A 23,924-nucleotide genomic window follows, 5' to 3' on the forward strand; every position below is an offset into this window, starting at 1 on the left:
AAAGGCTAGCTATACCATAGGTGAGAGGGGCTGGCATTGAGGGTACAGGAACCCTGATCTGAACTCAAACAAATATCGAACTCCTGTCTTTAGTTCACAGAGAAAATTTGCTTAAAGACCATGGACATGTTCTTAGCTTTGCACCTTTTTCGCAGTCTACAAGCTAGCAATACTACTACATGTTTAGACAAAGGAAATCTGATGCATGATATTAAATAATAGGATCTTTAACAATGTTATATACCTTTGTTCCTCTCCTGACTAGATGACGCTTCAACTACTTGGAAATTTATAAACTCCAGGATGCAAGTGTAGAAATAACACGTACTGGCAAAGCCAATCGATATAAAAACAATGCACAACTCTTGGGTGTACTAATGCTTTTTGCCAATGTTGTTACGCATCGACAAGAAGAAAAATAAATATTATTGCTGATGCTGATCAGCATCTGCAAGAAAAAGCAAGATGAAGTGTCCATGACATATAAGCGCGAATGTGTCACCACATTTGCACCCGCATAGGGCATGATGCGGTGGCTATTTTTATTTTTTATTTACAGTACTAAGACAACGGGGGCTTATTTTGGAGCAGTAAATGAGAAAACTTGAGAAAGTACCTGGTAAGGCACCAAATTTCTAATATATGACATTACATCATGCAGGCATTACAACGCAAGTAATTACAACGACTTGCGTTGGATGGCGATGGTCTTAGGAATAGTATGATTTACTATTCCAACTCCAGTCTACGTACAGTAGGGAAGGTTTTGGAATAGTAAATCATACTATTCCTAAGGTTAGAGCGCCATCTACTGCAATTCATTGTAATGACTTTCGTTGTAATACCCGCGTTGTAAAGTATTAACCGATGTTTCACCCAAACATCAGCTACTGGGCTCTTCCAACTAAAGGTTAAAAATGCGATGGGGAAGGTCGGGAGTGAGGGAAATACAGAGTGGTGGGAGCAGGAACAAGGGAGGAGTAAGGGTTAAACATGAACAAATAAGCAAATGAGGAAAGCAGTAGAATAGCTGTTGGGGGGTAGGTGAGAAGCAACACAGAGTGAGGGGGTTAGGATATGGGAAGCAGCAAACAAGAGAAAGACAATACAGGCACTCCCATAGAGCTAGAAGAAAAAGTCAATAGTAGTTCCCTCAATGCAAGCAACAGAAGAACACAAGTCATCCAATTGGAACCTAGTAAAGAAGCAATACTCATGAAGTGAGACAGCCTAAGAATAGGAATGAAAGCTAACAAATGAGAATAAGCAAAATGATAGACAAGAAAGCCATCCAATCAGAAGCAAGGGGATAACTGAGAGCCCTATACAGGTGAGATCTGTCAGAAGAAGAGAAAAACATTTCTGAAATCAATCCTTCCTGGAAATTCGGTCAGAACACAGTAAAGACTCATAGCCCGCTGCCAAGGGCTATACCAGCTTTTCGTGTTAAAAAGACTTTATTGAATTCAATACACACTACATATCAACCAAATACAAGAACAATATTGATAAACCAAAATGAATATGCAGTACTAGAACGGAGAGACGTGAGAGTATGCCACTCAAAGCTCATCTGTTCATAATGTACCATTACAATGATTACCACTTCGCACATATCTTAACAAATTTGATAGTGATAAACCAAATATTTTATCTGTATCTTCTGAGAATTTTCGTCCTCAATGAAATTCATCTCCGTCTTTCTTTTAAACTTTAATTACTTGATTAGATATACTAAAATGCAATTGTTATTTATATGAAATTATATTTGAGGCAACTTGATGTCATTATTGTTACTATTGATGATTCATAATATGGCTATACCAGTTTTTAAAGCCGCTGAACTAGAGTTTGAGGCCAGGAAGAGGGCCTTTAACAATCGGTATAGGCCATAGTAGAATGGCTATAAGGCTATTAGAATATTCCACCCACCGATAGGCGAATGTTCAAAATTAGAAAAGGAGAAACATTAAGACAAACATTAGAATGTTGGAGCAGAAGGCTTACACCTTCCATTGGAAGGTCAGAGCTACTTCATTGTCTTCAATGGAGCTCTCAACATTCCAATGTTTTAATATGGCATAGAAAATTCTAGCGTATATAGCTACAACATAGTATCATTTTACACATAATATACTTCATTAGATACTCACCAATCATGAAATAAATGATACAGGTGAAGATGATGGCCGGCAAAGTTCTCATGGGTATTAAATCAGCCAGCAACTTTGAGAAAAAATACGCTGACAGTCTATAATACCCACTGATGTACTCATGTCTAAAGACAAAATATAAAAAACAACTGTTGTAGTTCATGTCAACAGAAAACGTTTCTAGAGTAATGTCTGTTCTCACAAGGTTCCCCAGAAAGCCTTTCAAATCAGTGACAGCGCAAAACCATGAACAGGAATGCACTGAGTAATTTAGTGATATATTCTAACTTGAAAAGGAAGCAGGGAAACAAAGTGCCCATTGAGAGGTCATTGCCATTGGGGCATTTTGGCACCAGAGGCGAGGTACAGTTTTGTCGTTCTAGGACGCCCCACCTTCCTTTAGGAAAAAGATCAAGGCATGGTGGTTTCCCCAGTAGCTCCCTAATGGGGTCATTCACTTCTTTCTTTGTTAGCAACTCTCAATCCGCGCTGGGAAGCCCTATGGCAGCTATGCTCTTAACAAACACCTAAATATAAACACTTTCCCTCATACTTTGCGCATGAAAAATGTGTGTTAATTCCCCCCTTTCTTTCGGTTACATTTTGTGGTGAGTTGCAAGAGATATTGAAACGAATGAAGGCTTTTAAAGCTGGCAAGGTGGCTTGCACACTGACTGAATCATTTGCTGCTGACATCTGTGTGTTTCTAGCAGGTCATGAATTGGATTCCCGACAGGGACAAGGTCAATAACTTACATATCACGAAATGGGGGCAAGGGGCAGTACAAATAAATGGTTATTTACAGGGTTAGAAAACAAAAAACTAACTGCTTCTAGAATTAATTAATGCTTGGCACGAAAAAGTAAAGAACAGTAATTTAGGGCAACAGAGACACATTACATCAAAGATGTGTCTTTCAAGTGACCATACACAGTCAGTTCTGCAAACAAATGTTTCTAGGTGTGTCGCTGGGGTAGCTGCAACAGCAGCAAACTTCCCAGGAGTATTCCTATAAAGAAGAAGCAACTTCCATTTTCACTCCAGCAAATAAATATACATGCCAACATTACTTTTTTTTCTTAATGGTGATTTAGAGAAACGCTTTTCCTACACATCCACGAATGTTTGGGGTGTTGTCTGTCAATTACCACAGCCTTGAAAGGAGTACATTTCTGAATATTTCCAAGGTGGGATTGAAATAAAATTGTAAATACCTAGGAATACACGTTTGTGAGTCTGCACAAACTCTCCGAAGCATATCAATCCTGGAAATGGCCAGTGCTTGCCAATAGGAGTATGTTTACTCACAAAATATTTTAAAAAGTGTTCTAACATTATGGGCCATATTGATCAAAGGGTGGAGTTGTTTGTGCACCACGCAACGGGGTGCACGCACGACGCAAGCCTTAAGTGGGATTTATCAAGCCAGGCAAGGCCACCCGGCATGGCCCTGAACAGATTGATACATCTGGAGAAACGCAATGCAGCACAAACTGTTGCTTCCCGTTATTCTGCCCCAGTGAGGCGTTCTATAGGTGGTGCTGGGTTGTTCCCACGCAACATCCATGGATGTTGACGCATGTCCAGATTTACCATTACTGGAAGACCTGGGAAAGAGTCAAAATGCTGTGCCTTCCCAGGGGAGCCATAACGAGGAGAAATATGTTTATTTCACCTTGTTTTTTCCTCTTTTTATGTGTGCTACATAATGCAGCACACATAGAGGAGAATGCCTCAGGGGATTGTTTTAGTGAAGAAAGATGTTCCTTCCTGCCCAAAAACAATCCCGCTTACAAAGCAGGCACCCTTGCACCATGGTGCAAGAGTGTCTGCGTTTCTGCCAGGCAGCACATTGTGCACCAGCGCTGGGAAAAGGCAGGAATGCGTCATATTATGTTAAATACGGCACAATCCTGCCCTTTCCTCGTCACGCAGCACAGTGTAGCAAGTTGGCTTTGAGCGTTGCGTCCCATAATAATAAGTTTGCCTCTATGATTGAGAAAATTGATTTACGAATGTAAATTCACAAAATGTAATTCAAAAAGTGAATCTGCGCTCACAAATCAAGCAATTTGGGAATGTAAATACAAACTTAATGTGTGAAAACTGTGAATCAGACGAAGGGGAATAATGAAAAATGATGCATTCGATAGAGATCATATGGAAAAAAATGTAACATTCAACCAGAGTCCTCGCTATCTATTAATATTTTAGAACTATCCCCAGTTCTAACTTGCGGTAAACAAACCTCAATTCGATTCGTTTGAAAATGCCCGTTTAGCCAAGAGTGCCACGGTTTTTCGAAACCAAAAGGACACCCTTGTCACATTTTCCATCCTCACTTCAAATCATAACAACCTGCTTTGATCAAATAATACAGGTACACATTTTGTTACTTTTCTTGTCTTTAAGATCCAAAAATAGCATGACGGTTTTGTGACTTTCTTTGGAGGTGCTTTAAGAATTGCTTTTCTTCCTGCTAGAGGGAGAAGGAGTAGAGGTGCAGAGGGATTCTAAACTCTAGGGCCTTGTGGTCAGGGACATCTCAAGGATTTTGGGGGTCCATGTATTGATTAAATCTGAATTTTATTACCAACTATTATATGTGAAACTTTAAAAAGATCACACATACACATTGAAATTGGTCTTGCGCGGGGACCCCAAAAATGCTTCAAATGACAGAAGGAAGGTAGAGAGACGGAGTTGGACTTAGAGGTAGACAGAGAGGTTTAGATAGATAAACAGGCAGGTTTAGATAGATAAACAGGGTAGACAGAGGTCAAACAGAGAGAATGTTCACTTTCCACGTGGTCCCTTGGATTGTGGTTGCCCTGGGCTATTTTAAAATGTCTCTGATTGTGTGTATCTTAGCTTGTGACTATTCATGAAGAAGGGGAAGGAGCCATATTCAGTTCGAAACAATGAAACATTAACCACCAGAAAATTTGTGATATTTTGTGATATTTGTGAGTATTTGTAGAGCGCAAACTTTCGCTCCGGAAGGAGCATCTTGGCGCTGAGCATGCCCGTGTGAGATGAGTGATACATGGCGAAAATCTGGGTCTAAATAGCTGCCAGTACAGAAATGTCTGGTTGTTGGTACACCCAGGTCTTGAGGAGTTGTCTAAAAAGACTCTCCTTTTCAGTTAATCTAAGATTAACAGGTAGATTATTCCATGCCCTTGCTGCCAAAACGGTGAAGGATTTCCCGCCCCTGGTTTTGTACTTAAATCTTGGGATCGTGGTGAGATTGGTCCCAGAGGATCTCAGGCATCGTGTGGGATTATAGTGAGTGAAGCGTTTAGCAAGATAGTGAGGACCTATATTTTTCATGGATTTAAAAACGGTAAGCAAAAGTTTAAAAAGGATTCTTTTGTGGAGTGGTAGCCAATGGAGGGAATTTAAAGCTGCTGAAGCTGATGACCTACTAGGGAGTTTCAGGACCAGTCTAGCGACTGCATGTTGTATACTCTGTAACTTCCTGAGGGTGGACTTTTTCACTCCAGCCATTAGGCCGTTACAATAATCGAGTCGGGAGAGTATTAAGGCTACCGCGACTGATTTCCTAGCGGCGATGGGGAGGAAGTCAAAGAACTTCTTTAGGGATTTAATAAGTCCAAAACAGCGTCCGGCAGTGATCCTGACGTGGTCATCGAAAGAGAGGGATGAGTCAAATTGCACGCCCAGGTTCCGTGCGGAAGAAACAGCACTGGGTGGGGCCTCTGATCCTGTGGGCCACCAGTCTTTCGGGCAAAAGGATAGATCTTTGCCCAGTGGTATAATTTCTGTCTTCGCACTGTTGCATTTCAGATGGTTATTATTCAGCCACTGAAAGACGTCAGAGAGGCAATTGCGAAGTCGCAAATGCTGTTGGTGCCAGTGTGCAGGTGTCAGTAACCACAAAAATATAGCAAACGTAGGCTAAAACAGCACCACAGACCTAATATAAGATTTCATCGATCAGAAATCAGGATGCTTACAATAAACCATGAAACTTTCTGATTATCTAAACATAGTTGAACAAATGTTAAGTCCTTGTTAAGAAAAAAAAATGAGGTGACCTCATCCATCTCTAGCCTGCTCACACAGACCTCACTGCTTTGGCCGAACTTTCTTTTGTGAAAACTGAGGAAGAAGAACATGAATAAGAAACAGAGGGTGAAAACAACGAGAAAAATTGTACAGGGAGAAAATAACAAAGGGAAATAAACAAATAAAGTCAAAAGGAAGGTAACAGAGGGAAAAAACAACTAGGAATATAGGCAGAGGAAAAACTGCAGAAAATACTTCACTAAATTGTTTTAAAAAGCCAGCTGCATGGTAAATAACAAAACAAGAAATGATTGCTTCTGCATGAGATAAATAGTTTATTAATGTGTGAGGACTTTGTGTATATTTGAGATGTAAAATAGTCCTTATTGCACTGTAATGTAATGACCAAAGACAATCTCTGCCAGGGAAAAATACATTTTAAACTAGGGAAATGAAGCATGGAAAACAGGCTGGTGGCAAAGCTCTCCAAAAGATGATTGTCACATCTGAGCCAAATAGTGATGCTCCTATCTTGATCTGTGGAAAGAACAAGGCTCCAACGAGACAGATTGTGTACAGGAAGCGACTGACTGACAAATCAAACTATTGGTGCGGCATTCTCCTCCAGGAAAATGGAAAAAATATCAGCCTTAATACACAGCTTGGAGGACAGAGTGTAGGAAGTGGAAAAGAAAATTATCAAAGCTGAGAATATAAATACCACCAGGAAGAAAGGCAAGCATATTTGTATATGTCTCTATGGAATCCATTGGCCATGCTCAATAAATTGGAAAATTGGGTGCGATTTCAAAAGGTCCTTGCTACCAGCCTTCCCAAGAAGAAAGATTCCGCAAACATGGCAAGCTGCGTGTTACAACTGATGTGACAAGAGTTTTAAGAGACTATTGTGCTCCTTACAGCCATAATTGATACAGTATGGTTGGCCTTTGAGAACTATGCTGCTACATCATGTGGATTTCACATAGATCGGATTTTCTAGCAAACCTCTTACCGAAAGATATAGAGACTCCTTTAAAGACTGAGGGGCAGTGTGCAAGGTCAGCTGAGGCGATGGCCTTTTTTCCTTAAAGATGCCCACCAGGCAGGTGGGGATCACTGTGCCTTCAGTGGAGCCACCCCTGGAGCAACACACCGAAGGCACTGAACTTTGCTGAGTAGGCACCATAACTAATTGACAGCAAACCCATGCTCAAGCAGCTTCCATGCAGCAGTCATTATACTCTACGGTTGAATGAAGCCTACATGGGACGTCCCTCACTGTTGCATTCATAGGAGTATACCTGTGATTATAAGCATGGAGGATTGGAATGATCCTTCAGTGCCTTTATTGGTTGCTTACGTAAGGTGTCTCCTATTTCTCTCACAACTACCTGTCATACAGTGCTCCATATCCACCACAGTTCATTGTCATAAAGAGATGCACCTAGAAAAGGCCTGAGAGCCAGAGAGCGGCTGAACTAAGACTGGTTCGAGTCTGTACGATTGACCTAAAGTATAATAATTATTCGACTCAGAAAATGTTTGAGCAGGGGTTTACTGGGTATATAATTTGCGGATGAAGGCCACCTTGCCTCTTGTTGCCCCTCCTGGATTCCTCCTTTTACTGATTACCTTAATTAATTTAGCCTACTCTGCAATCTGTTTTCAGAATACAAACTTCAGAAAAACAAATTTAAAAAAAAAACGGACTGGTGTGCAATAAAATTTGTGATGTGTGTAGGGACCACTGTGTGTTCCTAAATGGACAACCTTGGCTTGCAAAGCATAGCAGTCCAAGGTAGGGAAAACAAGTGGTGATCTCCCATATTCTAAACTTGGAAGAGCTAGCAGCACTGTGGCCTAACAGCTCAAATGCAATGGGTCGCTGCCAGGTCAAGAGCGTATGAGAGCAGAGTAAGCTAAGACTCTGTCAATGTAAAGGCAATGATTACCTGACTCTAAGATTCAAGAAACACTTTGAAAAAACATATGGTTCAAATGGGGTTGTTAAAAAGAGGGGCACAAACCAAAAGGAAATATGCACAAGAATACTTAACACAGTCAACTTACATAAAAATCTTCTTTTCCACAACAAAGAGCTCGATAGCCGAAACGCTGCTGAAACACTGATTGGTAGTTATGAAAAACAATGCACCCACCCTGCGAAGAATAAAAGGAAAAACATGTTTCTCTCTTCACATCGAGGGATTTTTGCAGTACATAAGCATACATGTTCTAACTCGGTCATAGAGATATTGCTCTATATAAACATAATTCATTTATTGTTTCATAATTATGTTAATACACGTAAGGTGTTTTGAATATCATGCAGGTAATAGGTTTCCTGCGCTTTGAGTCTTTCGTTTAGGAGTCACATATAAACAATTTGGGGCACTGGTGGATGAAATAAGGCTTAATCATACATATGTTGGGAATATACAACATATAAATAAAAAACATTAAAAATAAAGCAACACACAACACGTTTGTTATAGTTACCGAATACTCAATCCCACAATTGGCATATTAAACATGCTAGATGAAAAAACAAATATCCTTTTGTCATAAGCTAATTATATACATTTAACTAATTTTGCGCAGTCATGGTTGATGTACACATTATGTACAAACCCATTACAGCAAAAAATATCGGAACATTTTATTTCAGCAAAGCTACACAAACATTTTCTTAAAAACTACGAAACCACTGAATCATTGATCCACACAGTAATGAACATACTTCATACAAAATCTGTGTTTTTATGCAAGTAGTATGCGTATATCTTAGCAACAAATGGCGATATTATTCTTAGTCCAGAGATGCCCAGGAAAAAAAAAAACATAAACTTCCCTATACGGTAACAAAGGTACCATGCTTGGCTTTTGATGGCGAGACACAAAACATCTTTCAAAACAGGGAAACAATAATTAACTGTAACTACAATTCTAGGCTTCTGATATCTTTCAATTGTTTTGGCAAGGCCTTATAGATGTACTGGAAATTCTTGGAAAATTACTCATGTGCACATTATAACCAGCAAGACAAAGTTTATGTGCATGAATTGTAGGACAACGTTCAGGGGGGTTATTACTTACAAATGTATACCTCTTGAACAAGTAGATGCCTTTACCTACTTGGGAATAACACTCCAGGGGAACATGAAATGGAAGTCTCACCTAGACACCGCTGCCCTAAAGTTCAGCCAAATAACAGGAGCATTATTACTAAAACACAAAGCTTCCTTAACGAAACCGATAAATTGTGTGCTTGAGATATACCAAATGAAAGCTATCAGCGCCAGTTTATATGGCTCAGAACTATGGGGTTTTGGCAACCTAGCAAACTTGTCCACAATAGAAAACAAGTTTCTCAGGGGTCTGGTGGGAGCACCGCAAAGTACCCCTACTGTACCTCTAAAATTGGACCTGGGTAGGAAAAACATTGTGGACATAGCAAAGTTGCGCCCGTTGCTATATTGGAGACGGTTAATGGTAACCCCGGAGTTAGCCCACTACGCTACAGCGTTGTTAGATGTTGTCTTGCTCGATGAGTTTCATAAAATAGCCTGGTTAAAAGACCTACGAGGGCTACTGTCAGAGCTAAAACTAGACCACCTGTAGGGCAACCCTGATGTGTCTTCTTTTCCCTCAAAGATCGAGATAAAACGGCTGTATTGGGAGATGGTGAACTATAGAATTTTTGCAAATGGTAATAATTGTTCGTTGTCGAGACGCTTTCTGGATCTAAAAATGATTCCATTGTGTGAAACTTATTGGGACTTGATTGAGAAACCATACGACAGGAAACTGTATTTTCAATTTAGAGTTGGATCACTCCCAGTAAATATGTTTAAAAAGAAATGGTCTACAGCATGGGATGAACATTGCTACCTTTGTAAAGATAAACCTGAGCACGTCTCCCATATATTGTTTTGCTGTCCCTTATATGTAAATCCAAGACGTAAATGGATAAGACCTCTTTGCCTTAATATGGGGACGAGTAGCCAAGTGGTAGCACTCAGGATACTGGAGACTGATGGTTCTCCATTATTTGCAATTGCAGTCGCAAAGTTCTTGGGCTGGGCCTGGGCCATCCGAACACGTACCTTGCTAGGAAAAACGCTGTGAAGATTTGTAGTTTTTACCCATAAAGTTTTTTAATTATGAGTATAATTAATGATGATTCAAATGTTAAAAGCTTATTGCATTCGACTTATAACTGTATAATTCTTGTTTTAATACTGTGTATCTAGATTAGCCTTTTTTTATGTATAGTGTTAGGGAGGAAGTGCTTTTATGACTGATGTCGAATAAAGCTTTGAAAATTGAAATTGAAATATAAAACGAACAACTTTAACATCTATTACCTATCGAGTTCTCGTAAGCTCATATCCCTTAACTTGTCATTTGACAAACTTCGGTCTCAGTTACTGAAGGCCATGTTCATGGTAGTAGCATGGACATTTAATTACCCATGGGTAACAAGTGAAGTTATATGTATGTTTTGCTAGCATTAATCATTCATAGATTCAAACGTTTTGAATGGAATGCAAAGTCATATTTACTAGGCTGGGGTCGCACAGAGAGGCAATATTTAAATAGTGCCTTCGGGACTGCATCCCCAAAAGGTACCTCAGCTCTAGCATCCTTGTCTAGGTAGTAGTGCTTTACCAGCTTCATGGAACATAAGAAGGTCTAATCATTACTACTTTACATTGCTTCTCAAAAAGAAATCTGTATGTGACCAACCCTTGAAAACAAGCCTCTTGTCAGAAGAACTGTGAGTCTTTATGGTAAAGATTGACTACTTTCTTCTAACAGTCTACTGTGTGCAACAGTCCATTTTGAAATCCCTGGTTTCAACAGTGTGGACCAAAAGCCATAAGTAACTGATTTAGGATCCTGACTGCTTTTTTCTTGCGAGCATAATTTCGTACAAATCTGTTGAAATTGGAAGTATGCAATATTCTTCGATGGAGAAGGTGTGTTTTGGAAAGAAAACTAACAGTCCGGAAGACATTTTTATGTGACCGTGAAAATGGTTTCTGACAAGGCAAGGCTATGTTTCAAGACAAAAATATCAAGAAGCAAGTAAGCATGGGCTCAAGTGGCAGTAACATTACTTTACCCACAACTGTGCAAATGTTCCATATTGAACATGGGTAATATGCAGGGGGAAACTACTGTCAAGTCCTTTACAAAGATTTTGATAATAAGAGCAGAAAAGGACAACTTCATATATTTTATGTCCAGAAATCACTCTAATTATGAACATTTATAAAGTCCATCTGAATGTCAGTTTTGGGGGAGTGGAACAAGTATGCAAATAAATTATTACTTAAACATTCTAATTGTTATAACAATGTTTAAGGTCCCAAGAACAGAATACCTTATACTTCTCTGTACAAGCTGTAATCCTGGTATTTGATCTTGACTACATCAGAATCTCCATGCAATGTTAAGAAATATACAGAGAACTGAATTATAAGATAGGCAATGAAAATAAATTAACGTTGCAACAAACTACTTTACCAATAGGCAGCAACTGAGGGCTATCCTAAATATGAATGGTATATGCTATTCTGCAAAGTACATGCAGTATTCAGTCAAATACAGGATTGTTTGGTTAAAGATTCAACAGAAGTGGAGTTTTTGAAAAAAATAAAATGTCAGGACCCTCCCCCACTCTCCTCCCTGTGTTATGCCAAAGCCAGTGACATGGCTCAGGAGACTGTATAAATGAGGACTGGGGCTCTCACCTACCATTCCTGTCTTAGAGCACGATGCATTTTCGGACACATTGCAGACGTCTGGTTGAACTTTGTCTTGCCTTTCAGAACACTGGAAGACATTTTGGAATAGGGCATGGCTCCACAACAGAAGCGATACAAAAAGGGGATGAAGGACGGAGCACCTGAGCAAATCAAACACTCACCCCCAGTCAACTGATCTGGGTTTAATCCATCACCATTCTTTAGCTCACTCCACCACCCCAGTTCAGATATGGCCATATGCAAATCAATCTGACCCAGTGCCTCATGGGAACAGTCCAGCCCGAACTGCCAAGCCATGTCTTCCCTGGACCGGAAACAAGCATCCTGGGACCGGTTTCGGATTCATAATCCTCATCAGCCAGGCTATCTTGAATCCAGTGGCAAAGTAAGCAAGGGACTCACGTCTGAGCATACCCTGCCAACTTAGGGCGAACAAAGCGATACAAAAGAGGATGATGGACGGAGCGCCTGAGCAAATCAAATACTCACCCCCTGTACTGGGGTGAATGTATGACATTGTACTGCATTCTGTCCATCAACTGTTGTTTTTGCATTTATCACCCCAGGAGGGATGGGTATGCTCAGACGTGAGTCCCATGCTCTCCACACCACTGGAGTCAAGCTATCCTGGCTGATGATGGCTGATAGCCAGAAACCGGTCCTAGGATGCTTGATTCCGGTCCAGGAAAGACATGGCTTGGCAGTTCGGGCTAGACTGTTCCCATGAGGCACAGGGTGAAGGCAAATTTGCATATGGCCATGTCTGAACTGGGGCGGTGTGGAGTGCAAAAAAACGATGGATTTAGGCCCAGATCTCTGTACTGGGGTGAATGTATGACATTGTACTGCATTCTGTCCATCAACTGTTGTTTTTGCATTTGTCACCCCAGGAGGGATGGGTATGCTCAGACGTGAGTCCCATGCTCTCCACACCACTGGAGTCAAGCTATCCTGGCTGATGATGGCTGATAGCCAGAAACCGGTCCTAGGATGCTTGATTCCGGTCCAGGAAAGACATGGCTTGGCAGTTCGGGCTGGACTGTTCCCATGAGGCACAGGGGCAAGGCTGATTTGCATATGGCCATGTCTGAACTGGGGTGGTGTGGAGTGCAAAAAAAACCGATGGATTTAGGCCCAGATCTCTGTACTGGGGTGAATGTATGACATTGTTCTGCATTCTGTCCATCAACTGTTCTTTCCACAACAGAAGGGCACCACACCCTGATTCAACTGTCAGTTATTGAGTCTCCATCCAACCAAGCAGAAGCACTCCTCGAAAAATAGATAAAATTAAAAGGGATTAAGCCTTTCTTGAGGAAAAAGATGTTTTCTTAAAAGATAAAAATCTCAGAAGACCAAGACTTAGTTGGGTTTCTTAGAGAGAGAAAAAGTCCTGCCATTTCCCCAGAGAAAAGGAAATTACATTGTTTAAGGTAGTGAATTAATGGGCTGTGAATCTGCATGGGCTGTAAATCTGACATTTTGTTTGTGAATTTCTAGCAAGACAACGAACTACTTTGAAAGCAGGAAGGATCATTTTTTTCGGAAAGTGGAAACAGTTTGAGTGAGAGCCATTCTCAAAGGATCAAAAGATGACAATGAAAAGAAAATCACAAGAGTCACAGAATACAAATATTAAAAAGACGAATTACAAGCACAAGAGAATTCTTTTATTTTGAAGGAGAAGCGCTCACAGACTCATTGCCACCATTGAGACTGCAGATCCATTAAAAGATCCTCAGGAAAATATTAACTTTAGAAAGTTTGGCAAAGTCTAAGCATGTACTCCGATACTTTGTTTAAGGGAGAGTTTGGTATTTGAGATGAGAGCATGAGTCGCACGCTAATTAAGGTCAATGTGTTTGTGATTATGCCTATGTAACCTGGTTGTTAGTTTTTTCCAGAGTGGCATCTTAACGGTACGGCTCATACCTCCTTCTATGACCACACTGAGAAAAATGCAGATTGTTCATTCTCTGCTGTTGGTTTTGAGGTCAATCCATCAGGTAGGAGAGATGATTAATACCAATTCAAGAACACATTCCAAAGACCACCCTCTAATGAGTCTTCACCTTCAACGGGATCTACTTCCTGGAGTTCCCTTCCATGCCTCCTCCCCCCATACTTTGAGTCAGTTCAACTTGTGTAATTTTATCCAAGGCTGCTGCAGCAAGCTACGGGCAGCGATTGGTTGCACTCTGCTCCCGAGTAAGTATTCATAGGCCCGAAGAAAAAAAAAGTTTGATCATCATGAATATTATGAACAAACCTATTAAATACAATACAATTTCATATGTTTGGCATTTGGCTGTGTACTGTACCTTTCTGGAGGAACAGAGTTAGTGAAAGTAGAATTGATAACATTTGGTTGCCCGCATACCAGCAATGAACATGGGCCCACATGCATCAAGCATTTTTGGAGTCGCAAACGGTGCGATTCCTTAAAATCGGCCGTTTGCGATTCCAAAAATGCTTTTTTGGATGTATCAAGCAATTTTAGAAATCGCAACATTTTTGCGATTTCAAAAATTGCGATTGCTTTTAAGAAATCGCAAATTTGCGATTTCTTAAAAGCAATGCATGATTACTTTTTAAATTGCGAATTCGCAATTAGAGGGATAAATTTACCGAGTGGTTGAACCACTCTGTAAATTTGCAAAAAGTGTAAAAAACGCAGAAAATGCATTTTTAAAACATTCATGTTACGGACACACATGTCCTTAGGACATGTGTGTGTGCAACATGATGCGAAAAATACATTTCAGGGGTGCATGGGGGGTCATTTAGACCCCCCTCTCCACCCTTGAAATGGATTGATGATTTGCGACTTTCAAATTGCGAATTCGCAATTCCCATTCATTCCTATGGGCATTATGGCCCATAGGAATGAATGGGAATTGCGAATTCGCAATTTGAAAATCGCATTTTTTATGCGATTCGGTAAAAATAGCGATTTTTACCTATTTGCATAAAAAATGAAAAAATAATCATGCATAGGCTTTTGCGATTTATAAATTGCGAATCGCTATCTTTCGCAATTTAGAAATCGCAAAAACCGATATTGATGCATGTGGGCCATGGTCTTAACATGCTGAACGCTAGCAAGGGCAAAGGCACTGTATCAGAAGCTCTCCTGCTTGGAAACCACACCACTAAGTAGAGAAAGGTGCTTTGCAGATGTTTGGTACAGACTCACAAACGTAGTCTACAACAGGAGTGAGACAAATTATTACTGGGACGACAAATCCAAGTGAAGTTCTGTTTAGATGGCTATATCTCACAAGGATATGATGTAAACCAGATATGAATCCTGCCTTCCTGGGCCTGCTCTGGACATCACTAGTTTAGAATAAAGATAATGCAAATTGTCGTGGAGGACTCCTCCAACAGGTTATACAGAAATCAAACAGCTTTATAGTTAGGAGTCAAATTAATGTCTGTTCTAACTTTTCCATAGCAGCATAGAATTTTCTAACCTCATTCTAAAGAGATAGATAAGAGCTACAGAATGTCGGTCCTTACACAAACTTACACAATCATTCTCAGTTATCCTCTTTTGGGCCCTGATTAGCAACACTGTAAGGGACATCTTCGTTCTCAGTGGGAGGAGTGAAATGAGGTTACGGTTTAAGAGTTCTCAGAGATGAGCGATAGGAGGGAATAAGGTAGTGAAGATATACATTGTTGGCAATCTGAGTCATCAAGAGCCACTCTTAGGATTTGGCTTATAATGGCAATAAGGAAAAACGTCATGATTTGCTATTTTTCCAGGGCGTTGCTTCTCTACTCTTCTGCACCTAAAAAATGAACAGGTAAAGGTGAACTAGGCAATTTCCTGAGTATGAGCTTCAAGCCTAAGAGAACCTATGAGAATAAAAAGCGGAAGACTAAGTGGTGGAGAAAGGAAACATATCATACACACAAATGATACTTTCCCAATTGTTGTTGTGGAAAGAGTTGGGTTATTTACCTCTTTCTTGACCAATTAGGGCACAATGGCTAATGTCACTCAGCTTACCTGGCAGATTTACTACTGAGATACCATCTTAATCATCCTCATTGATACATAGGAATGCCAATGCGTCTTAGGAAAAGGTCATCCTGAGGACATCAGGGGGCTTTCCAACAACAGAGCACATGTGTTCAGCGGCTCAGACATTCGAGTAATAGTCTTTACTGGTAGCGTCCTTCTGAAGCCTTTTAACTACCACAGATGTCCTAGACTATGAGGTTGCCACCATCTACAAGATTTTCATGAGGCAGCAATCTGTGTCTTATTGAAAAGTTATTGTTAGTGCAAGCCTCAATGATACATCTGTCGCTTGTAATAATCTGCATGGCTGGCATTATCACTCTAGACTCGACATTTAGGCTAATGCTCTGAATGGATGACAACACCGAGATACACACTGAAGACCCTGAGATTGAAGGAGGCTCTCCAGGATGCACACACAATCAAACACTGAGAGGATGGTGTGCCATCAGCAGCCAATACCATCCTGAGGAGACAGTAGAAGTCAACAGCCTAATAGAAGCGGCTGATCATGCAGAAGTCACAGCTCAACATTTATTTCAATAACTGAGATGTCCAGAGGGAGCTTGCTTAAAAGGTGTATCAGGTTCTACACTCCTGCATTTGATCTTCTTTTGCTTTGTTCAGATTTGTGAAGACAATAAGCCTGTGTGACTAACACATTCTAGTGAAAACTCTTAATAGACTTTGCTGTCCTCTTCCAGTGATTTGTATACAGGCAATAAATACATTAAGAATTTGAATGCCATGGTGTTTGAAGAGGTTGTGCTTAGGTTTCTCAGCTTCCTTTGCTATGAGGAAAACATTTTTCTCCCAGGGGCAGACCTAAGGCCCTAAAAAATAGTCCAAAAACTATCGGCAAAATTTAAAATATAGGACTATAAAAGGCGCAAAGCAAGTTTTATTTTGAGAATACCCAATGTTAAGTAAGGAACAACAGCTCAATGCAGAGAGGCAAGTTGATAAGAAATAGATTTGCTAAAAGATTTTTAGTATTTTTATTTGGCACCTCTGAGTATCTGCACCCAAGTCTATGCATACTGGCATTTACCTTCTCTGGCAATCCCGATGTCAGGCCCCAGTACCCTTGCAGAAACTGAATTGGCCTCACCTGCTCTGGTATGTATTTTGTGTCTTGCTTCCTCGTTTAAGTTATTTGCCAGTACATACTCGGCTCTCTTATTTCAGCAGGTAAGACAGGAAATTTTTTTTACTGGCTGCTGCAGAATTGGGGTCAATGTTGAGTAAGGAAAGATAATTCCACAAAGATCAAAGAATGTTTTTGCGACGCTTTATCACCTATGTAATGGTCCTTAAAGGTCCTTGCATGTCTGTTATCTGGCAAGCTTTGGATGAGGAGGCAATAAGGCATATAAGGACATTCCATGCATGTTTCAAGAGAGTTATAGACTATAAATAGGCCGTCCGGTGTTCTGTTTAAACCTATATTAACTGATAAAACCCCACCGGAAGGAAAGTAGCCCTCACCAGGGTAAACATATTAAACACTGAAAAAAAACCTGCACAACCACAAACTAAATGCCATTCAAAGATAGGAAAAGGAGAGTGATAGAGTCATTTTTATTTCTTCCTGAAGGGGCCAATACAATAAAACTTTGTTAAATAAGGTAGCAGTAAAAAAAAACTGGGCTAACATTATTCCGCTTGAGTTTTGTTGTTTAGGAATGTCACTAAAATATTGTTTTGTCTTCCTTTTTTCAGTTTAGTGGTCTTTGGACTAAAGATACAGGGGTTAGAAGAATGTTTTAGGTGTTGTTTATTTATTTTATAAACTGTAGAGAATCAGGAAATATGAAAATCATATTTGATTTTTTGGGCTAAGTTTGAGTCTTTTGCTGATAGGAAAAATGTAGGTTTCATAAGAATCTTTCCCAATATGTATCATCACATTTACCCACAGAAAATGAGTCAAAAACCTTACGACATCATCCCCCTTTTCCAGTGAGTCAATATTGGTAGTAGATGAATTGCCAAATGCCCAGGCTTTAAACATTCAATGCAAGGTATAGTGACAGGTATATTTGAAAAGAGTGCAGTCACAAAGCATTTGGGATACTGGTGAAAACATGACACCAGACTTTTGGAAAACATAGAACACAGTGTCACTTGGAATGCTGGTGCAAAAAGTTCTTACCAAGTTCAACAAAGATTGGAGTGATATTGTTTGTATTTACAGTGATTCAGCTACAGTTGTGAGATGACCTGTGAAATCGATACCTGAACTGAAGTGCTTCCCTGTACGAGCTCCTTGCAACTTGTTAGATGGTGTGCTGAAAGCAACTTTACAATCTTCAGGGTTAATGAAGAATGCTATTGACATTTTAGTCCATTCTGGTGCAGTTTTGTTATGCGCGGAAACTAAAACGGAAATATTTCTCATTTTGTGCATTGTGTTGCTTCAAAGAAAGTCATCCCAACTGTGCCACTAAGCTGGTGGTTCTCAGTCCTAGAGGCCATGAATGCTATATTATCAATGTGGCAACCGTTTACAGAACTTTTGCTGAGTGATGATGCCAAAGACAAGAAATGTGAGGATCTTTGGTCACATATTGCTGGTAATTTGAAAAAATAGTACACTCTGCGGCATTTTTAGATTTTTACAGGAAAGCATGACTGCTGTAGTGGGATTAATAAAAAAACGATAGAGTCTGAAAACACCCTTGTCTATCAAGTGTTCAGCATAATTAGTGTAGATGTGAAACATCTCCTTGAGAGTAGGCTGGGAGACACTTTTAGTGACTTTGGCACTGCAACATGTTCCATGTTAGAGTGCTTGCCACTTGATAAGCAAAGAAATGTTGAGGAGCAATTCAGGAACTTTTATTTTACAATGTATGGGAAATAGCCCTTCAGCAACCATGGCATTTAAAGTAAATGAAGCCTCACTGTGGTATTCTGCACAATTTACAGATGCCTTCAGTAAAGGGAAATTTTCTCCAGAGTTTCAAAAGTGCTGCCTTATTTCTGAGTGCTTCAATAACTCGGAGGGCATATGCGCGCCGTTCAACACATATGTTGCAGAACCTGTTGCAGAGAATCACAATCTTCAGGTGCACCAGTATTGGCATGGAAAGCTATGTCAGTGGCCAGAGTTAGCAAATTGTGTACTGGCTATTTTGGCGTTGCCTGTCTCAAGTGCCAATGCTGAGAGGGGCTTTTCACAGAAAAACGTTTACATGGGAAGGAAGGAGTAGTTTCGGTCCTGTAACTCCAGTTCTGTAGTAGGGGTATCTCTGTTATAGTCTAGTGAATAGTCCCGCCCATGTGCGTGGACCCCGGAGCAATCAAAAATAATCTCTTAAAGTGTCGAAAAATGCAGAACTGCACAGACACTTAAGAGAGAATTAAAGACAGATAATGTAGCCTATAAAACCAGGCTACACTGTCCAGTACTTCAACTAGAAATTCCACCAAAAATCCACAAACAGCAAAGCCTGTCCAGATTTCCCTTGCCTTAACAGCAATACCCCTCTGGAATGATAGAGAGGAAGACCTGGACAGACAAGCCCCATAGGCTGCCATTATGTGGCTCATAACAGGATACTGTGCCCTTAAGAGAACTTTCCAGAACTTCACAGTATCCCAGAATGCACTGCATGTCCCTTTTACTTTCAGTTCTTTTTGAAGGCGTGACACGCCAGACCTGTAGCATTCCTTACATGAATATCTCTCTCCACCGGGGAGGAGGGCGGGCGCTTATGACTATAACAGAGATACCCCTACTACAGAACTGGAGTTACAGGACAGAAACTACTCCTTCTGTAGTAGGGGATCTCTGTGTATAGTCATAATCTAGTGAATAGAATGGCAAGCCCATCCCCACACCAAAGCGGCGGTGGAGAACGAGAATAAACACCACTATTGTGCGAACAGATTCGCAGCGAAGCCTGCCCAACCTGAGCGTCTGCCCTGGCATCAGTGTCCAGGCAGTAATGCTTAGCAAAGGTATGGACCGACTTCCAAGTGGCCGCCTTGCAGATTTCTGCAATCGGAACATTACGGAGCAAAGCCGTCGTGGCCGCCTTGCCCCTGGTGGAATGAGCCTTAGGTTTACCCCCTAAGGTCTTATTAGCCTTTTGGTAACATAGTTATATGCAGGACACAATCCACCTAGAGATGGACTGTTTAGAGGTAGCAAGCCCCGTCCTGACCGATCCATAATTGATAAACAATTGGTCTGACCTACGAATATCTTTGGTCTTATCCAGATAAAATTTCAACACCCTCCTAACATCCAGGGAATGCAAAGACTTTTCCGCTGGAGATGAAGGATTCTGAAAAAACGTAAGCAAAGTTATAGTCTAGTTGACATGAAAATCAGAAATAACTTTGGGAAGAAATTTAGGGTGAGTACGCATAACAACCTTAGCAGCATGAATACAGTATAAGGTTCTTGGCAACACAACGCCTGAATTTCACTCACCCTGCGGGCCGATGTAATGGCCACGAGGAACGCCGCCTTCCAGGAGAGGTGCTGCAACGAAGTCTTATGAATAGGTTCAAAAGGCTCCTTCAACGACCTGGACAGCACCACATTCAATTCCCATGAAGGCGAAGGAAGGAGGGAATACTTTCTTCAAGCCTTCCAAAAAATCTTTGATCACAGGGATCTGGAAGAAGGAAGTCCGTGAAGGGCATTTCCTGTAGGCAGTAAGTGCAGCGAGATAAACCTTAATGGAATGAACATTAAGGCCAGACTGCGCCAAATACAGAAGGTAAGGAAGGATGACGTCTTCCTTGCACGTCGTCGGGTCATAGTTCTTGGACTTGCACCAGATACAGAACCTCTTCCACTTGTAAGCATTGGAAGTCCGAGTGGAAGGTCGCTTAGCCTCCTTTAATATGTCCATACAATCTTCGGGTAGATTCAAATGGCCATACTGCACTTTCTCAGGAGCCATGCCGCCAAACTCAAAGACGAGAGGTTGGGGTGCAACATCTGCCCCCCGAACTTCATGAGAAGGTCCGGCCTGCACGGCAACCGTATGTGAGGAAGCAGAGACCGGTGAAGCAGGTCCGTGAACCATCACTGCCTGGGCCATTCCGGGGCGATCAGGACCATCCGCGCCCTGGACTGGGACAGCTTGATGCTCACTGCCGGAATCAGGGGAATGGGTGGAAAAGCGTACAGAAAGGTGTTCGACCAGTCGATCCATAGAGCATTCCCCAGCGCCCCCTGCTGGTAGTACCTGGAGGCGAAGTCTCGGCATTTGCTGTTTTCGGCGGTGGCGAACAGATCTACGTCTGGAGTCCCCCACCTTGCAAAGACTTCTACTAGTACTTCGTCGTTTATGACCCATTCGTGGTTTTCCTGAATCAGTCTGCTCAGTGCGTCCGCCTGAACATTCTGCACACCTGGCAGATGGGCAGCCGTTATCGTCAGTCCTCTGGCCAAAAGCCATCGCCAGATCGCCTGCGCCTCCTGCGACACTCCGCCTTCATGCGGGACATCTCATCATCGGCATGCTTGCTGAACAGGGTTTCTCCCGAGAAGGGCAGATTGACCACCAGCTGCTGGGCCTCCGGCTTGAGTGATGTGAGCCTGAGCCAAGCATGGCGCCGCTGGTTGATCCCATGACAGTACCCATGGGCAGCCAAAAGAGATACATCAGCAGCCGCGCTGATGACCTGGTTTGAAACCAGCATCCCCTCTTTGAGTATCTCTTGGAAGTCCTCCCTCTTATCTCTTGGCAGGAGTTCCGTGAACTGTTGAAGGGATTCCCACAGGGCACGGTCATACCACCCTAGCAACGCCGCATCGCTGGATGCCTTCATGGCCGTGGAAGCCGTCCCACAAGCCTTCCTACCAGCCGAGTCGATCCATCGGCTCTCCTTATCGGGCGGCACGGTTGAAGACGGGGAGGTAGAATGTAGCTTCCTGGCCGCCGTCACTATAACAGAGTCCGGAACCGGGTCTAACCACAGAAAAGCCGGGTCCGAATCCGGGGCCCTGTACTTCTTCAGAAGTCGGGAGGGAGCGGCCTTCGCCACCGCTGGCGTGAGGACAGCTCCTCCGCAGGCTCTACCAAACCAGGTACTAGCGGCAGTAGAGGGCGAGACAAATGCTTCTTGTGAAGCATCTCAAATATCCGGGACGTCGTGGGTGTCGTAGCCGTCACCGTGATTCCCAATTTCGCTGCCCCCCTCAGGAGAACATCCTGGAACATGCTGATGTCGTCCACCGGAGACCCCCTTGTCCCTGGGGATTCTGACAAGGTCGGTAAATAGGTTCTGGTCCTGGACCTGGAGGAGTCCGTACGGGACCTTGATCCACGCCTCCTATGGAGACGTCTTGACCTGGTGGAGGATCTACGTCGACTCCTCGATCTCCCTCTCCGTCCAGAGCGTGATCGTGACCTCCTTAGCTTCGGTCGATCCGCCGGTTCCACCGGAGAGGGCGACTTTGGTTTGGCCGGGGCCCTCGGCTGAGGGGTCCCCTTGGGAGGAGTCGGAAGTCGAGGCAGTGAGACCAATCTCGGAGGGACCGGAGGCGGCCTGTCTGCTGGCAGCTGAGGTCGAGGCATAGGTTGAGGAAGTGGTGGTAGAGGAGGAGGAGTAGGGGCCCTCGGAGGGGGTCCCCTCGGTAATGGAGGCGGGGGTGTAACCGGCTTCTGTGGCGGAGTGTACACCATGGAGTACACCGAACCCGGTGATCCGCCTTCCTTTCCAGCCTGGGACGTTGGCGAACCTCCCATGGTGCCAGATCCCCCTCCACGTCTCTTCGGCGTTGAAGAACGGCGACCGGACGGCGAGCGTCGATCCCTCGACGGCGAGCGTCTTCTCCTCGACGTCGACTGTTTATCCTTCGACGGCGAATGCCTTCGCCTCGACGGCGACCTCGTTCGCCTCGACAGCGACCTCCTTCGCCTCGACGGCGACCTCCTGCGCCTCGACGGCGAACTTCTCCTTTTCGCCGGCGGCGAACGGCGGTGTCGCCTCGACGGTGAGCGCCGACGCCGGGCCTTTTGACATCAATCTCTCGACTTTGACTCCGACAAGTACGACGACGAAATCGTCACAGGAGACCTCGACGGCGGTCTGTTCAGTTCCTTCGACGTCGAGCGTCGACGTCGCTTCGACCCAGAGCCCAGGGAGACGGGGAACAGACTGTTAAAGCACTCAAAAACATGACAAAAAAGTGAAAAAATCACCAATAAACCCTTGAAAAGGGAGAGCTCAATGCTCGAGGGTCCTGCTTGCAGGAGCCGGAAAAAGAACTGAAAGTAAAAGGGACCTGCAGTGCATTCTGGGATACTGTGAAGTTCTGGAAAGTTCTCTTAAAGGCACAGTATCCTGTTATGAGCCACATAATGGAAGCCTATGGGGCTTGTCTGTCCAGGTCTTCCTCTCTATCATTCCAGAGGGGTTTTGCTGTTGAGGCAAGGGAAATCTGGACAGGCTTTGCTGTTTGTGGATTTTTGGTGGAATTTCTAGTAGAAGTACTGGACAGTTTAGCCTGGTTTTATAGGCTGCATTATCTGTCTTTAATTCTCTCTTAAGTGTCTGTACAGTTCTGCATTTTTTGACACTTTAAGAGATTATTTTTGATTATTCCGGGGTCCACGCACATGGGCGGGACTATTCACTAGATTATGATTATACACAGAGATCCCCTACTACAGAAAGAGCGAGCGTGCATGACCAAAGACTCACTGAAGAAGTATTGTATGGTGTACTACGATAAGTTTGAGTGTAAAAATGTATTTGGACCTCATATACACTGTACGTACACTGTCTATATACCATGTACTATCATTGCAGAAAGCAAGCAATAATAAAAGCAAAAAGTTCCATAAACACCGGAAAGACACTGTTTGTTGTTTTTAATGGCGCGAAAATGTGTAACCACTGATTTTTTTTAAGGGATTGAAATCACTTGAAAACACTGAAAAACCCCTACCAGAATTTAA

The 23,924-nt window shown here is 42.4% G+C and overlaps 1 protein-coding gene across 4 annotated transcripts in view; it reads right to left on the reverse strand.

Annotated features, from left to right (window-relative positions):
* LOC147728083 (broad substrate specificity ATP-binding cassette transporter ABCG2-like) overlaps positions 1-23,924 on the reverse strand; it is a 756,857-nt gene that overhangs the window by 62,601 nt on the left and 670,332 nt on the right. For all 4 annotated transcript variants that reach the window (XM_086961967.1, XM_086961966.1, XM_086961968.1 and 1 more), the window contains 2 exons: positions 8,257-8,346; positions 2,154-2,278 (listed from right to left, as the gene is read on the reverse strand). In XM_086961967.1, the coding sequence (XP_086818093.1) occupies positions 2,154-2,278; positions 8,257-8,346 (215 nt within the window). The remainder of the gene's footprint in view (positions 1-2,153; positions 2,279-8,256; positions 8,347-23,924) is intronic.

Source organism: Lissotriton vulgaris, chromosome 3_1 (genome assembly GCF_964263255.1).
Source record: "Lissotriton vulgaris chromosome 3_1, aLisVul1.2, whole genome shotgun sequence".
Taxonomy (NCBI): Eukaryota; Metazoa; Chordata; class Amphibia; order Caudata; family Salamandridae; genus Lissotriton; species Lissotriton vulgaris.